The 17,716-nt window shown below is 50.3% G+C and overlaps 1 protein-coding gene and 1 long non-coding RNA gene across 5 annotated transcripts in view; one reads left to right on the plus strand and one right to left on the minus strand.

Moving 5' to 3' along the window:
* Positions 1-12,971: 12,971 nt before the first annotated feature.
* LOC126962497 (uncharacterized) lies at positions 12,972-16,665 on the minus strand. 2 transcript variants are annotated; one of them, XR_007728711.1, is made up of 2 exons: positions 16,548-16,665; positions 12,972-13,208 (listed from the first exon to the last, which is right to left on the minus strand). It is a non-coding gene; the product is annotated as an uncharacterized LOC126962497 (long non-coding RNA). The 2 variants fall into 2 exon arrangements; XR_007728710.1 differs by lacking the exon at positions 16,548-16,665 and adding an exon at positions 14,660-15,718.
* The window catches only part of DLG5 (discs large MAGUK scaffold protein 5), a 135,451-nt gene continuing 133,798 nt past the window's right edge, over positions 16,064-17,716 (plus strand). Inside the window, exon 1 of one of the 3 annotated variants that reach the window (XM_050803329.1) lies at positions 16,064-16,608. In XM_050803329.1, coding sequence (XP_050659286.1) covers positions 16,305-16,608 — 304 coding nt within the window. In that variant the 5' untranslated portion in view covers positions 16,064-16,304. The remainder of the gene's footprint in view (positions 16,609-17,716) is intronic. The other 2 variants (XM_050803327.1, XM_050803328.1) reach the window with 2 other exon arrangements.

The following is a 17,716-nucleotide window of genomic DNA, read 5'->3' on the forward strand; positions in this document are numbered from 1 at the left end:
TACTCAGGAGGCTGAGGCAGAATTGCTTGAACCTGGGGTGGGGATGGGTGGGGCAGAGGTTGCAGTGAGCCGAGATCTTGCCATTGCGCTCCAGCCTGGACAAGAACGAAACTCTGTTTCAAAAAAAAAAAAAAAAAAAGAAAATTAGATTTGGCGTGGTGCAGTGGCTCACAACTGTAATCCCAGCATTTTGGGAGGCCAAGGCAAGAGGATCACTTGAGCCCAGGGGTTTGAGACCAACCTGGAAAACAAAGCGAGATCCTGCCTCTACAAACATTTTTTAAAATGAGCCCCATTTGGTGGTGCGTGCCTGTAATCCTAGCTACTCAGGAGGGTAAGGTGGGAGGATTCCTTGAACCCAGGCATTTGAGGCTGCAGTGAGCCATTACTGAACCACTGCACTCCAGCCTGAGTGACAGAAAAAAAAAAAAAAAGTGTCTCAGACTCTTGTCCTACGTTGAAGCCCAGGAATCTGGATGTAAAACTAGCCCTTACAGTGTTATGTGTGTTGTCTGGTGATATGTGTATCCTGCTCTTTTCTGAGTGTAAACTCTATTTCACCATCTGGGAAGCCCTGAAGTGACTGGGTTGGGGGTTAGCAGAGTGGCCTCCTTATTCCCAGGAAAGTGCTAGGTCTGAGGTGGAGAAGGCTTTATTCATATCTCTCAATATCTCTCTTGGGGGTCAGTGGATGTTTGTGGAAGTCAAATGAACTAAGAATAAATGAGAAATAACCCAACATTTCTCTGAAATGTAAATGAATCCTGCTGCCAACTCTGGAACATGCAAAATACTGTTCTATTAGTATTTGATTTTTTGATATTGTTTAGAGACAGAACCTGGCTGTGTCACCCAGGCTGGAGTGCAGTGGCACAATCACAGCACACTGCAGCCTCAAACTCCCAGGCTCAAGTGATCCTTGCGCCTCAGCCTCTCTGTAGGATTACAGGTGTGTGCCGCCATGCCTAGCTTATTTTATTTTATTTTATTTTATTGAAGAGACAGGGTCTCACTATGTTGCCCAGCCTTGTCTCCAACTCCTGGCTTCAAGTGATCCTCCTGCCTCGGCCTCCCTAAGTGCTGGGATTATAAGCATGAGACACTACGCTTGACCATGTCCTATTATTCATATTTGTGTTCATTTGAAAACATTCTGAAGTGGTACCGTAAGGTGTTTGAGAGTTCATCTCTGGACCTGGGTTTTAATCCCTGTTCTTCGACTTGCTATTTGTGTGACTTTGGGCACATCATCTGATGCTCCCTTGACTCAGTTTCCCCATTGTTAAATGGACATGCTAATAATGGTACCTATATGTATCAGAGGGCTGTTCTGAAGACTGAAAGAGTCTATATATGAAAAGTAGTTAATATCGTGTATGGCACACTACTACTAGAATGGTGAGTACTGTGATTTGTGATCCCCTTTGCTTTTGTCTTGCAGCGAGAAGGTGGAGCCAGGCTTGGGTGGAGACAACCCCAGGAAGGGAGAAGGGACTCTTCTAGAGCCAGTCAGCCTCCCTGAATAAAAGAGGCTCAGAAAACCTGGGTGGGGCTTATGCTCCCTGAAACCAAGGAAGAAAAACCTCCCTATGGAGGGCAGAGCTCCGTATGCAGGCCACAACTGGCCTTTCCTGGTTGGGAAGCTTCTGTGGTGCCTAGTAACTCACTCCTGTGTGCATTTTTCCTCCTTTAGCCTCTTCAGTTTTACCATAGATTGAAGTCAGACCCTGCGGAGTTGCTGAAAAGGCTCATGTGCTTGCTTTCCTGGGCAGTCAGGAGGGAGGAAACCAGGGAGCAAGACTGGGTCATTAAAAACCTCTGGAGGAGAAGACCTCGGGTAAGTCAGCATTTTCCTGCTTGGATTCAGGGTCCTCCCCTGAAAAAATGAAGGAACTGGACATGTAGATGTGCCCAGTTATGCTCAGAAAAAGAGGGAGGTGGGTTATGTGGCAGCTGAACTGAGATCAGAAGTGACCCAGGGAGTGGGGATGTACCGGGGGCTCCCCTGCAATTCAAGGCATTTTCCTCCCAAAAGACTTATGTCCAGAATTATCATCCCATTTCACAGATAAGAAAATCAAGTCATAAAACAGGCAACGGGGAGGTATGGAAACAAACGAAGCCCACTCAAATGAAAATGAGCAAAGGCTATTTATTCAGAGCTTGCTATAGCAAGGGAGTCAGCTACCATCACTTGCCTTTGTCAGAGGACTCAAAGGCGGGCAGGGGAGTGAGGAAGCTTTATGGTGGGAAAAGGGGAGGCTTTGGGTGTGCCGTGATTGGAGGCTGTTGACATCGGGGAGCTGTAGGTGGGCTTATTAGAAGCAGGACATCCTATGTAACTGGTTAGGGGAGCATATCTGGCTTCCTTCAGTTGGTCCTATGTTGCACACTGGGGCAAAAATTAGGATGTTGTTGGTCAAGTTCTGGCCATTTTGGGCTGATTGCTGCAGGGGTTGTTTGGCTTCCTGGACTTGGTTGCCAGTGGTGGGTTGGCTTTCTGAATTGGTTGCTACAGGTTGTGGGTTGGAGTCTATTTTTAAATATAGTCTGGCCATTGCCTATTTGTATGTTCAGTCTCAGAGGTCTTCATGGCCCTGCACCCAAGCAACTATCTCTGCGGTGGCCTGCTGCTGCTGCAACACCTCGTGTGACCATGTTTGCTTAAACGAGGCCTCCCATGGAGGAGCTTTTCCTCCAAGGAACTCCTCCAGTAAAGCTGCATAGAGCTGGATGGCTCCCAGCTGGAAACTGAAGGCCAGTGTTCCATCTGGCAGTTGTTTCTCCAGCTGCTGCTTCGACACAAAGGAGGTTTGCTTAAAGGGGGTCAGCCTTACCCACACCTGTGGGGAGTTGTTTTAAGGTGGTTGATTTCATCACTTTCCAGCTTCATGATCCTGAGCAGGCTGACTTGCTTCTCTGAGCCTTAGTGTGGAATGGTGGTACTGCTATGGTTACACAGAGAAGAGGAGGAACAATAGAGAAGGTGTGGGTGAAAGGGACTCTGAATGCCGTGGAATGCTTCAGGGCATTCTCGTCACGTCCAAGAGTCTGATTGGGCCCATGGGCCCCCTTTGCATCTGGTTTCCACGTGCCTGCACCCACCGGCAGGGCAGGCAGGGCCACTGTTGATTTCTGGCTTATTCCCCAGGAGCTGGTTTTCCTTTCTTGGAAGGCAGGGGCAGTTTTTGTTTTTTTGTTTTGTTTTGAGACAGAGTTTCACTCTTGTTGCCCAGGCTGGAGTACAATGGCACGATCTCGGCTCACTGCAACCTCCGCCTCCTGGGTTCAAGTGATTATCCTGTCTCAGCCTCCCGAGTAGCTGGGATTACAGGCATGCACCACCACACCTGGCTAATTTTGTATTTTTAGTGGGGACGGGGTTTTACCATGTTGGTCAGGCTGGTCTGGAACTCCTGACCTCAGGTGATCTGCCCCCCTCCCAAAGTGCTGGGATTACAGGCGTGAGCCACTGCACCCAGCCTGGCAGGGGCAGTTTTGATGCATGTACAAAAAGTTCTTCTGGGACTTCTCAGCCACTCCTGAGATTTTCTTCCCCTGCAAGATGGGAACCACACACAACTAGAAAGGCTGGGAGGGGTGGCAATGCACAGCTTCAGATCCCTCATCTGTATGATGGAGCTAATGCTTACTGCCTATGGATGTGATGAAGATTAACTGGGGCCTGTGGGCAAAGCACTCAGTACAGTGCCTGGAACATACTTAGTGCTCAGGAAAGGGGGACTGCTTCGATTTGCTTTGTGGCTGGGGTTGTATTTACTCTAGATATACTGGTCCTCTCAGATCTGACTCCCTGGTCTAGACTGAAAAATGGAAGTGTTCTTATGGAGAGTTCCTGAGGACAATTACAAGTACCCAAAACAAGTAATCTCCTCTCCCTCCCTAATTCATTCTTCCAACAAGTAGGTGAGGTTTTTGTTTGTTTGTTTTTATTTTTTGAGACAGGGTCTTGCTCTGTCACCCAGGCTAGAGTGCAGTGGCACAATCATAGCTCACTGCAACCTCGACCTCCTGGGCTCAAGTGATTCTCCGATCTCAGCCTCCCAAGTAGCTGGGACCACGCCCAGCATAATTTCTTTTTACTTTTTGTAGAGACAGGGTCTCTCTATGTTGCCCAGGCTGGTCTCAAACTCCTGGGGTCAAGTGATCGTCGCTCCTTGGCCTCCCAAAGTGTTGCGATTACAGGCATGAGCCACCACGCCCTGCCTCTACCAATAGTTTTGAGCCCCTATTGTGTATCAAGCTAGATACTGGGGATATAGAGGTGAACTGAACAGGTGTTCTGTGGAGCTTAGAGTCTAGCAGGAAGCAGTCAGCAAACACAGAGTAACATAAAAGTAGTATAAAATGTGGCCAGGCACCGTGGCTCATGCCTCTAATCCCAGCACTTCAGGAGGCTGAGGCAGGCAGATCACTTGAGGTCAGGAGTTTGAGACCAGACTGGCCAATGTGGTGAAACCCCATCTCTACTAAAAAAATACAAAAAAATTAGCTGGGTGCACCTGTAATCCCAGCTACTCAGGAGGCTGAGGTAGGAGAATCACTTGAACCCAGGAGGCGGAGGTTGCAGTGAGTCAAGATCGTGCCATTGCACTCCAGCCTGGGCAACAAGAGCGAAACTCCGTCTCGGAAAAAAAAAAAAAAAAAAAAAAAGTATAAAACGTGATGAATGCCGGGAAGAAAAATGACTGCTCATAGAATCCAATTTTGGTCATTTGTGGGGGAGGTGGGAACAAAGTGGGGATATGCAGAAATAACCTTTAAACTGAGACCTAAAGGACAGAAAGATGTGAGCTCCCCTTGGCACACTTTCCCTTGCCTTGGGTTTTTCAATTTTCAGGTATTTCTGAAGCATCTACTCCAGGCCTTCCTCTGTCATATGCACTGTGAAGGATATGAGAAAAATAACAGCATAAGGTCCCTGTCCCTAGTATGTTTGGGAGGCAAAGACATCCCAGGCCAAACTTATGAATGATGCAAGGCAATAGATAATGGCAAAAGAGGAAGAGGCATCAGGACTTCGGGGAGGGAAAGGCAAGGTCAGCAGGAGATTCCTGCCCTAGAGAATGAGAGGAGTTTGGACAGGCAAAGAGGAGGCAGAAGTGGGCCCTGGGGGAGAAGGCACACATTGTATTGGTGGAGGACGGAGAGGGTCAGTAGCTGGAGTATTGGGCGAAGCAATAGGAGATGAGTTAGAAGACAGCAAGTTTTGGATGCCCTGCAGGCAATGGGGAGCTAGTGGAGACTTTTGAGGAGTTGAGGGAGTGGTATGTTGTTCTGAAGAGGTGACTCTCACAATGCATGAGGCATTGTGCATTGGAAGACTAGGCTGACCGGGAGATAATCTGCTTGGCCCACTGGGGTTCACCGAGAAGGCTGTTCAGGCCTCAGGTTAAATTGTCAATCCTTTGGGAGAAGTAACCAGGATGATGTTATCACAGAGTGTCAGATCCTTTCCAGCTGTGACTTCAAACTGGTTCCTGTAAAAGAGACACACCATAGGAGTGTTTTAACAGGGAAGGAGGATGACGGCTGAGGAGCTAGGGCATAGGCCTTGCAGGGTTTCTGCAAAGAATTTAGGCGATAAACTTGAATTCCCACTCTAGTTTTGACAATAAATGATGTGTGGTTTTGGGCAAGCAACTTCTTAGCTCTTCATTTGCAAAGTGAGGTTAGTTAGCCCTAGGGCTTAGCCAAGAACTTGGCACACAGTACGCACTTAATAAATAGTATTTTTATTTATTTCATCATTAATAATTCATTAGTCCTTTCTAAGGATTAATCTGAGGTTCTCAAATGCTTTGAATCTCTCATCTCAGAATCTTGCCTTGTCCTCGGTATCTGGGCAAGATTCATGACTAGGTCTGGGCCTCACTCAGATTCCCTGTCTTGCTCTGTCCCCAGGCTAGAGTGCTGTGGCCCGATCTTGGCTCACTGCAACCTCCAACTTCCTGATTCAAATGATTCTCCTGCCTCAGCCTCCCGAGTAGCTGGTGGGATTATAGGCATGCACCACCACGCCCGGCTAATTTTTGTATTTTTGGTAGAAATGGGGTTTCACTATGTTGGCCAGGGTGGTCTCGATCTCCTGACCTCGTGATCCAACCGCCTCGGACTCCCAAAGTGCTGGGATTACAGGCGTGAGCCACCACGCCTGGTCAGATTCCCTGTTTTAAAATCCTAGGATATTTGCCTCTGGGCCATTACTGAACTAAGAACAAAAGCAGTCTGGAAGAAAAATGTCTTCCTGATTTGAGAAGCTACCAAGAGCCAAGTTGGAGGTAATTTTTAACAAACAGGCATAGTTCATTTCATAGATACAGCATTCCTAAAAAGGTGTGTACAATATGGCATTTTCCTAAATAGAATTCCATTTTCAGCATCCTGGGGGAGTTAATTCTTTTAAGAAACTCTGCAAGGAAATCCTTTTAAATGTTGCATCTCGGATGTTGGGCCACGTGCAATTTCCCATGTGGGACAGGAAACCCGTCCTAGAAAGTACTGCTCCTCTGCTCACACACATCCATGTGTTCAGACTCATACTTGTGCAGTTTGCACTCACAGACACCCACAGGCACCTGGAAATGGTTCCTCCCCTGCTCACAGTGCCCTCACACTCTTGTCAATGTGAGTGCATGGACACTCAGGTGTGCACATGCATGCACTAACAGGCACACACAAGTACACATGCTCTTGTTGACAGCCTTGTGTACTTCCAAAGGAGCTGCACACTCAGAGCAGAGCGCCAGGATCTGTTTCTCCAGGGAACAGCTGTCGCTTATCCATTAGAACATAAAATCCAAGGCCAGAGGCCCCTGGGGCCTCTGCTCACTTAGCCTGCAGAGAAAGCCCTGTATCCAGTGTCTTTATTTGAAAATGTTCCTGTTCCCTCCAGTCACTGGTGGAATAATGGATTCTGCCATAGATAACTTCTCCAAAAGCAAAGCCTGGTGGAAAGGTAGATTTCCATTCTTCCTATCACAGGGTGTTTTTGAGTGCCTAGGGCAGTGTCCTAGGCAGTATCTAGGCAGGTAGGTACAGAGGGTACAATAATAAGTCGATGTCCCTTCTGCTCCCACAGAGCTCTTAGCTCACTGGGGATTGTTAGTCTTCTAATGCCATAACAAAATCCCACCAACTTAGAGCCTTAGAACAGCACCCATTTAAGGCCAGGTGTGAGCCATTTAAGGCTCACGCCTGTAATCCCAGCACTTTGGGAGGCCGAGGCCAGTGGATCAGGAGGTCAGGAGATCAAGACCATCCTGGCTAACACGGTGAAACCCTGTCTCTACTAAAAATACAAAAAATTAGCCAGGCATGGTAGTGGCCGCCTATACTCCTAGCTACTTGGAAGCCTGAGGCAGGAGAATGGCATGAACCCTGGAGGCAGAGCTTGCAGTGAGCCTAGATCAGGCCACTGCACTCCAGCCTGGGCGACAGAGTGAGACTCCGTCTCAAAACACAAACAAACAAAAAACCAGAACATTTAGTATTTCACAGCTCTGTAGATCACAGGTCCAGGTCAGCTTGGCAGGTTTCTCTGCTCAGGCTTTCAAAGGGCTGATATCAAGGTAGTAGTTGCTGGGATCTTACCCAGGGCTCTGGGAAGAATCCACTTCCAAGCTCATTCAGTTGTTGCCAGAATCCAGTTCCTTGTGATTGTAAGAGTGAGGTTCCTGGCTCCTTGCTGGCTGTCAGCTGGGGACCACTCTTAGCTCCTTGCACGTGGGCCCCTCCATCTCAGAGCCAGGACTGACCAGTCAGATCCTTCTCATGCTTGGAATCTCTCTCACTTCCCTTTCTACTGCCTCCAGGTGGAGGAAATTCTCTGCTTTTAAGAGCTCACATGATCAGATTAGATTGTGCCTGCCTGGATACTTGAGGATACTCTCCCTATTTTATTTTATTTATTTTTTCCTTTTTTTTCTTTCTTTTTTTGAGATGGAGTTTCACTCTTATTGCCCAGGCTGGAGAACAATGGCGTGATCTTGGCTCACTGCAACCTCCACCTCCCAGGTTCAAGTGATTCTCCTGCCTCAGCCTCCCAAGTAGCTGGGATTACAGGCATGCACCACCATACTCGGATAATTTTGTGATTTTAGTAGAGACGGGGGTTTCTCCATGTTGGCCAGGCTGGTCTCAAACTCCTGACCTCAGGTGATCCACCCACCTCAGCCTCCCAAAGTGCTGGGATTACAGGTGTGAGCCACCATGCCCAGCCTACTTGCCCTTTTTTATTTTATTTTATTTTATTTTTATTTTTATTTTCTTGGAGACAGAGTCTCGCTCTGTCACCCAGGCTGGAGTGCAGTGGTACGATCTCAGCTCACTGCAACCTCTGCCTCCCAGGTTCAAGCAATTCTCCTGCCTCAGCCTCCCAAGTAGCTGGGATTACAGGCACGTGCCACCATGCCCAGCTAATTTTTGTATTTTTAGTAGAGATGGGGTTTCACCACGTTGGCCAGGCTGGTCTTGAACTCCTGACCTCAGGTGATCCACCTACTTCAGCCTCCCAAAGTGCTAGGATTACAGGCGTGAGCCACCGAGCCCGACCTACTCTCCCTATTTTAAAGTCCAGAACTTTAATAACATCTGTTAAGTCCCTGTAGCCATATAACAAAACATCTTCACAGGTTCCAGGGACTGGAGCATGGTTGCCTTTTGGGAGCTTGGAAGGGGAGATATTCTGTTTATCACAGGAATATAGAAAACAAACATAATTTTTTTTTTTTTTCTTTTAAGACAGAGTCTCACTCTGTCGCCCGGGCTGGAGTGCAGTGACATGATCTCTCCTCACTGCAACCTCCTCCCCTCAGGTTCAAGCAATTCTCCTGCCTCAGCCTCCCAAGTAGCTGGGATTACGCTGATAAACCGGGCACAGTGGCTCACACCTGTAATCCCAGCACTTTTGGGAGGCTGAGGTGGGTGGATCACCTGAAGTCAGGAGTTTGAGACTAGCTGGCCAACAGAGTGAAACCCCACCTGTACTAAAAAAACAAAAATTAGCTGAGTGTGGTGGTGGGCACCTGTAATCCCAGGTACTTGGAAGGCTGAGGTAGGAAGCAGGAGAATCGCTTGAACCCAGGAGGCGGAGGTTGCAGTGAGCTGAGATGGCGCCATTGCACTCCAGCCTGCGGAACAAGAGCGAGACTCCATTTCAAAAAAAACCAAAAAACCAAAAATTAAAAAGAAAAAAAAAAAAAACAACACGCTGATAAACCTTAATAAATGGAGTAAAAAGTTGCAATGAGAGCATGTAGCAGAGATACCAAACCCTTTTCAAGGAGATTGGTAAGGCATGTATGGCTTCCTAAAGCAGGTTAACATCTAAGCTGAAATGTGAAGAATGGGCTCAAAGAGTTAATGCTCCCAGACAGCACTGTGCTTGCAGAAGGCTTGAGGGGCTGTGCCCTCAGGGCTATATTTGCCTTGGTTCCATCAGTTTAGGTCTGAATTTCTGAGCAAGGGTATCTTTTTTCTTTTTCATTACCCAAAGAAAATATTTTAGAGGCAGAGTCTCACTGTGTTACCCCATTTGGCCTCGAACTTGGGTTCAAGTAATCCTCCTTAGTCACCTGAGCAGCTGGGAAGAGCAGTGTGGCCTGGTAGGCCAAGTTTGTCAGTAGGTCAAAGCAAGACAGGGTGGAGCTCCTGGTGCTTAGCATCCCAGCAGTGGCCACTCTGCAGTGGGCAGAGTTCATGGTCCATGCATGAAGTTCCCAACCTGCCACCCCTTTCCTGCGGCACCAGAGAGAATTTGTGACCTTCTCTCATTTGGCTTCTGATGCTTCTCTTTTTTAATTTTTTATAGACACTGGTCTCACTATGTTGCTCAGGCTGGTCTCAAACTTCTGGGCTCAAGCAATCCCGCCTCAGCCTTCCAAAGTGCTGGGATTACAGGTGTGAGCCATGGCGCCCAGCCACTTCTCCTTTTTGAGGCGCTTTCCTTCCCCATCTTCCCATTTTTAATTGATATTATTTTGAAGTAGGGCCTCAATGCAAAGCTCTTTAGTTTATTCATTCATTCATATGTTCACCTGTTAATTAAAAAGACTATCTATTGAGCACCTACCACATGCCTGGTACAGTGCTATGGAGATATGGCAGAGAACAAGGTCCTGGGGGCCCCTGCCCTCGCTATCTGAAGACATGCTAAATGGAAATCTTTCAGCTAGAGTCCACAACCATTCATTCATGAAACTAAAAACATCTGTTCAAAACCTGTTGCTACATGCTGTGGAGCCTTTCTTCTCAGAGGGAAGCCAAAAGAACAATGGTACTTACCATGGATTGAGCACTAGTTCCTTTGATACTATTATTGACATCCCTATTTCACACAGGAGGAAAGCGAGGCAATTGGAGGTTTACCCAACATTACTCAGCTTGTAAGTTGCCAAGCCGGCATTTCAATCAGGCATTCTGACCTACAGGAGTTGCCTGCTCTAACATTAGGGAGTTTATATGCCTGCCAGACACCAGGCATTGTGGAGGGCTTTGTATAAGTCCTAGCATTTAATTCTCCTAATAACCCTACCAAAGGGTGATATTTATTGCCACTTTAGAGATGCAGAAATGGATGCTCCAGGAAGTATAGTACCTAGCCCCAGGACACACAGCCAGTGAGTGTCCGAGCTGGGCACTGAGCTCATTTCCGTCCAGCTCCCCTCCAGGAGGGAAGGAGCATGGGGACAGAAGAGGATTGAAGAGTCAACCCTAGAGAGAAAGGAGCCAGGCGGGAGGGAGAGGAAGGTGGGGCAACAAGATGTCCCCAGTGGATGAAGCCCAGCAGAGTTGACAGTAGAGGAGGTATGAAGGAAAGGCCTGGAGGTGGCATCAGGATGGGAGACAACAGTTTTCTATGGGGAGTTGTGCTCAAAAGCCTGATTATAGGCGGGGCATGGTGGCTCATGTCTGTAATCCCAGCACTTTGGGAGGCCAAGGCAGGAGGATAGCTTGAGGCCAGGAGTTTGAGCCTAGCCTGGGCAATATAACAGGACTGTCTCTACAAAAATAAAAATAGGCCAAGCGCGGTGGCTTACGCCTGTATCCCAGCACTATGGGAGGCCGAGGCGGGTGGATCATGAGGTCAGGAGATCGAGACCATCCTGGCTAACATGGTGAAACCCCGTCTCTACTAAAAATACAAAAAATTAGCCGGGCGTGGTGGCAGGCGCCTGTTGTCCTAGCTACTTGGGAGGCTGAGGCAGGAGAATGGTGTGAACCCGGGAGATGGAACTTGCAGTGAGCTGAGATTGTGCAACTGCACTCCAGCCTGGGTGACAGAGCAAGACTCTGTCTCAAAATAAATAAATAAATAAATAAATAAAAATTAAAATTAAAAAATACCTAGGTATGATGATGGTGTCTGCAGTCTCAGCTACTTGGGAGGCTGAGGTGGGAGGATCACTTGAGGAGTTGGAGGCTGTAGTGAGGTATGATGGTGCCACTGTACTCCAGACTGGGAGACAGAGTAAGAATCTATCTCTAAAAATAAATAAATAGGGCAGGGCACAGTGGCTTATGCCTGTAATCCAGCACTGTGGGAGGCCCAAGAGGTGGATCTCTTGAGGCTAGGAGTTCAAGACCAGCTTGGCCAACATGGTGAAACCATGTTTCTACTAAAAATACAAAAATTAAGGCCAGTAGTGGTGGCTCACACCTATAATCCCAGCACTTTGGGAGGCTAAGGAGGGCAGATCACCTGAGGTCGGGAGTTCAAGACCAGCCTGACCAACATGGAGAAACCCTGTCTCTACTAAAATTACAAAATTAGCTGGGTGTGGTGGTGCATGCCTGTAATCCCAGCTACTGAGGAGGCTGAAGCAGGAGAATAGCTTGAACCTGGGAGGTGGAGGTTGCAGTGAGCCAAGATCATGCCATTGCACTCCAACCTGGGCAACAAGAGTGAAACTCCGTCTCAAAAAAAAAAAAAAAAAAAAAAAAAAATGTAGCCAGGTGTGGTCATACACACCTGTAATCCCAGCTACTCAGGAGGCTGAGGCAGGAGAATCACTTGAGCCTGGGAGGCAGAGGTTGCAGTGAGCCCACTGCACTCCAGCCTGGGTGACAGAGCAAGACCCTGTCTCTAATAAATAAATAAAATAAATAAATAGGCTGGGTACAGTGGCTCATGCCTGTAATCCCAGTACTTTGGGAGGCCAAGGTGGGTGGATCACCTGAGGTCAGGAGTTCGAGACCAGCTTGGCCAACATGGCGAAACCCCGTCTCTACTAAAAATACAAAAATTAGCTGGGCATAGTGGCATGCACCTGTAGTTCCAGCTACTCGGGAGGCTGAGGCAGGAGAATCGCTTGAACCCGGGAGGTGGAGGTTGCAGTGAGCTGAAATCACGCCACTGCACTCCAGCCTGGGTGACAAAGTGAGACTCTGTCTCCAGAAAAACAAATAAAATAAATTTTAAAAAAAGCAAACAAATGCAATAATTAAAAAAAAATTAAAAAAAAAAGAAGCTGATTGTAAAGCACCAACCAAGCAGTAAGCAGTCTATGAGATGTGGAGGTCCCAATGTCAAGCAATGATTGTTTCTGCAGGAGACGTGAGAGGAAAGGGAGGACCCTTGAGAATGAGGAGACTCAAACCTGTTTTTGACAAATGAGAAGGGGCCCAAACCAAAGCAGAAGCCCACTGTATGTGAGCGCATGTGTCGGGGGGAGGAGAGGGATACACAGATTATATCCAGAGCATGGAAGGGCTCTCCTCAAAGACGAGCAGCTCTCTTTTTCTAAGACTGGAAGAAAGTAGGAAAGGTGAGTAAATCTACAGAGATGTCCTTAGGCAGCAGCAGAGTGAAGTGATAGGGTGATTTGTAAAATAAAGACCCCAGTCTTTGTCCTTCTCACCTCCCCACTGTGATGATTCGAGTTTGAGTTTCTTAGGACTGCCATAACCAATGACCACAAACTGGGTGGCTTAAAACAAGAACCACTGACTCCACTGCAGTTGTTTTATTGGCTCACACTTCTGAAGGTCAGAAGTCTGAAATCCAGGTGTTGTAGGGTTGGTTTCTTCTGGAGGCTCTCAGGGAGAATCTGTGCCGGCGTCTCCCCTAGCTTCTGGTGGTGGCCACCCATTCTTCACATTCCTCGGCTTGTGGCTGCATCATTTCAGTCTCTGATCCATCTTCACGTGGCATTTTCTCTGTGTCTCTGCATCCAAATTTCCCTATTCTAATAAGAACACCAGTTACCGGATGAGGACCTGCCCTAATCCAGTATGACCTCATGTGAACTTGATTACATCTGCAAAGACCCTATTCTAAATAAGTCACATTCACAGGTACTGGGAGTTAGGACTTGAACATATCTTTTGGGGAAACACAATTCAAGCCACTACAAGGGTGTGCCCCAGAAGGTATAAAATGCTGCAGAAGTACAAGGTCACACCAAGGTCACTGGCTAAAGGAATCCTAAAATTGGTCCAGGTGGTGACTAACATCTGTAATCCCAGAACTTTGGGGGACAAAGGTGGGAGGATAACTTAAGCCCAGGAGTTCAAGACCAGCCTGGACAATGTGGCAAGACCCTGTGTCTACAAAATATTAGAAAAATTAGCCAGGTGTGGTGTCAAGCACCTATGGTCCCAGCTACTTGGGAGGCTGAGGCAGGATAGTTGCCCGAGCCCAAGATATTGAGGCTGCAGTGAGCTGTGTTTGCCTCATTGCAATCCAGCCTGGGTGAAAGAGAGAGACTCTGTCTTAAAAAATATGTTTTTTTGTTTGTTTGTTTGTTTGTTTTTTGAGACGGAGTCTTGCTCTGTCACCCAGGCTGGAGTGCAGTGGTGCAGTCTCAGCTCACTGCAACCTCCACCTCCCGAGTTCAAGCAATTCTCCTGCCTCAGCCTCCCGAATAGCTGGGATTACAGGCATGCACCATCATGCCTGGCTAAATTTTTATATTTTTGGTAGAGACAGGGTTTTACCATGTTGGCCAGGCTGGTCTCCAACTCCTGAGCACAGGCAATCCGCCTACCTCAGCCTCCCAAAGTGCTGGGATTACAGGTGTGAGCCACTTCACCTGGCTAAAAAATATGCTTCTAATCATAAGCCAAATTAGTCCCCAACTTTTCCTCTTTTCCCCTTCCTCTACTTTCGCCTTCCTTCCTTCACCTAGCTTTCTAGTTCATCCAGCTAAGAATACAAGTGCCAGGTGAAAGGTGCCTGAAAGGTGACTGCCTTGCAGATGATTTAAGCTCTGGAGTTGCCCAAAGGGAACTGGCAGCCAGAAAGAAGAACTGTATCTCAGGAGCAGGAGTGGGAGGGAAGAGTCAGGGAGCCTGTCTGGAACCCTGATACTGTGCAATGGCCAGCCTTCCACTCCCTTAAAACCTTGCTTAGCCATAGAGGGTCAGACTACCGGAGCAGGAAGGTATCTTTAAATAGTTCAGTTCTGCCATATTGGGGTCCCTCTGGAGGCCTTAAAGAACTTGATAACTCTATGGACCTCTTCCCAGTAAAATACATAAATGTTCACAAAAAAGTTGAGATCATGTCAAAAGCTTCATTGACATCCTTAAGCTTATTCATGAAGCCAAGGCTAAGAACCCCTCATCTAATACATTCTTCCTCCACCATTTCTCCTGAGGACAAAACACATCGGCAAGGGTTATTGCTTTGTTCCACCTTGTGCAGCTGCTCAGAGGGGAGTCCAAATCCAAAGTGCAAATTCTGATACTCTTGTTCTTTCTACCATATAATGAGTTCGTTTCCATAAATAAAAACGACTTCTCCCCTTGAAGAAGCAGACTAAGAAGACGTTGCTTTTTCAGGGAAGAGGGGAGGCATGTGGCTGGGACTGGCAGTGTGGGTAGACAAAGTGGCCCCCACCCCCAGCGAGATCCACTCATTCCATCGCAGATGTTTGAAATGGACAGAGGAGCACTGCGGGGTCACTGAGCGCAGTCAGGGTTCTAGCTTTGAAGGACCTTGTCCTGCAGTCAGGGAGGTAAGCAGTATGTGTCCACAAACGGCTGGGCTGTCGTGGAAGAGGAGACATTCTTGGGCTTTAAGGGGGACTGCAGGCCCTTTCCAGGTCATCAAAGGAAGCAAGGTAGTCCGCTGATTTGTCTCCCTCTGAGACATTTAGGGGGAGAGCGCCCCACTTGCCAGAAAGACCAAGGACTGCACCGCAGATGCCCACCTTTCTCTTCCTCATCCAGCGACACACCCTCCTGCCAACATCCCAACTCCTTTAGACTTTGGGAGCAGCTCTTCTCAAATGCTGGCGCGGGGAACAGCCTATTTACCGCAGTTGAGGCGATTTTATTGGGAAATTCTCCACTTAGGTGCTCCTTGGAGAGGAAAAGCCTCATGGATTCGGCGGAGGTGGTAATCTGGAGATGTCCAAATTTAGGGGAAACCTTCCCCACCATTCGTCTCCAGGCTTTAATTTGGAGTTCTCAGTTTAGGACCCACTGGATTGGGGGCAAGATTTGTATGAGGGGGTCTCCAGCAGCTTGTGGGCTGGCCGCGTGCCCAGCCTGACTCCGCGTCCCCCACCTCCGGCTGCGCCTGGGCCTCGGGGGACCGGGAACCAGCCGGCGCCGCGTCCCCGCCTAGCGGGCGGGCCGGGGGCGGGGACCCCTCCCCTCCGCCCGTCCCCCCCTCCGCCCGTCCCCTCCTCCGCTGCTGCCACCTCCCGGAGGGACGGCCTGGGGAGGGGAGAGAGGAGGGACCGGCCGGCGGCGGCGGGGCTGGGGCTATGGCGGAGCGGACGGCGGCTGCGGGGCCCCGGTGAACCGGACCGGGGTGCACGGGGGCCGAGGCAGCCTCCGAGCCGGGTCGGAGCCGTCGGGGGCCCGGGGAACACTGCCCAGGCGACTTTCTCCCGGGAGTTGTAGTCTCGCTCCGGGGGCGGCGCGCGGCCCGGCTTTCGGGGCGAGTTTTCTCGCGGGGCGGGCGGCGCGCGCGGAGGCTGAGGGGGAGGGGGAGCATGCCCGGCTGGAGCCCGGCCTCGGGGCGCGCCCCGGCCGCCGTCCCCACCTCCGCCTCCTCCTTCTCCTCCTGCGTCTCCTCCTCCTCCTCTTCCAGTCCCGCCGCCGCGGCAGCCAACATGGCTGCGCTCCGGAGCCCGGGAGGCGGCCGCTGCTGAGCGCCGCCCGCCGCCCCGGGCCCCCAGCCCGCCCAGGCCCCGGCCCCAGCCCATGGCTCCCGCCGCCTCGCGGCTCCCGGCGCGCTAGGGCTGCTGCCGAGGCGCTCGCCCGCCCGCCCGCCGGCCTCGGGGGGCCCGGGAGGCGTCCGGCGGGGCGGGGCGGCGCAGCCCGCCACCATGGAGCCCCAGCGCCGGGAGCTGCTCGCCCAGTGTCAGCAGAGCCTGGCCCAGGCCATGACGGAGGTGGAAGCCGTGCTCGGGCTGCTCGAGGCCGCGGGAGCGCTCAGTCCCGGCGAGCGGCGGCAGCTGGACGAGGAGGCGGGAGGCGCCAAGGCGGAGCTGCTGCTCAAGCTGCTCCTGGCCAAGGAGCGGGACCACTTCCAGGACCTGCGGGCGGCGCTGGAGAAGACGCAGCCTCACCTGCTGCCCATTCTCTACCTGAACGGCGTCGTCGGGCCGCCGCAGCCCGCGGAAGGAGCGGGTGAGTGGCAGACCCTCGGCCCCCGCCTCTGGGACGCGCCCTCCGCTTCTCCCTCCTGCTGGCGGAGGGGGACCTCGCCGGGGCCGCCGCTCCACCTGGCGATGGCCTTGGTGGACTCGTTCCTCTAGCCCAGCTGGGGAGGCGGCGGTGCGCGGACCCCAAAGTCCCGCCGCCTCCCCAAGTCCCGCCGTTCGCTGTGAACAATGCCCCCAGCTGAGGGCCTTCACCCTCAGGTGCCTCGGCGGCAGGGTCCCCGGGGGCCACCAGGTCCAGTAGCGGGTAGGGGGTACCTCGAAGGATGTTCATCAGTCCCTTTTGTGAGGCTCCTAACCACCCGCTAGTCTTCTGGGACCCTGTGCTAGCCTTTAACCAAGGATAACGTCTAAAAGAATGGGACCTGGGCCAGGACCCATACTCTTAAATTTTGGTGCCTGCCATCCTGTGCCGGGGCCACCGCTGCCTTTTCATTTTCTGGCTGTCCCAGCTCCCTTTTCTCTGCTCAGAGCCCAGTCTCGCCCGGACTTGTGGCTGATTGTGCACAATGCCTGCCTGGGTTTCTTTGGAAACTGTGGGCCCTGAAAAGTTGGGGAAGTTGCATTGCACCATGGGAAAATCCTAGTAGTGGCTGTTGGGGCTAAGTTCCCTCCCTGAGAGCACCGAGCTGCTTAAGGAGGAAGGCTGGTGACTGGTTCCCTTGGGGGTGCCTTTTGGAACCCCTGTGTCCTTGGTCTTGGGGATGACTGATTTGTAAGTGTGTGTTTCGGGGCAAGAACGGATACTGGCGGGAGTTTCTGACAAGTGGTAGGCTTGTCCTGGTCTGGTCGCGGAGTGTGGAGCCAGCCTTTCAGACAAGGCAGCTGGAGGAAGAAGACATGGCACTGAGGGAGGAAGAGAACAAGCATTTATTGGGCATCTATTATTGTGGCAGGCACTCTGCCTTGTCACGTTCAATTGTCGTTGCCACTATGTGAGCTTTCTGTTATTCTTTGCCAGAGAGAAAACTCTGACTTGGAGTGGTTAAAATGCCCAGAAAGTATTGGGGACCAGGAATTTTGAATTATAACCTATTGTTTGAACTTGTTCAGAGCCAGGAAACAAAGTGCCATCT

Source organism: Macaca thibetana, chromosome 9 (assembly GCF_024542745.1).
Source record: "Macaca thibetana thibetana isolate TM-01 chromosome 9, ASM2454274v1, whole genome shotgun sequence".
Classification (NCBI taxonomy): Eukaryota; Metazoa; Chordata; class Mammalia; order Primates; family Cercopithecidae; genus Macaca; species Macaca thibetana.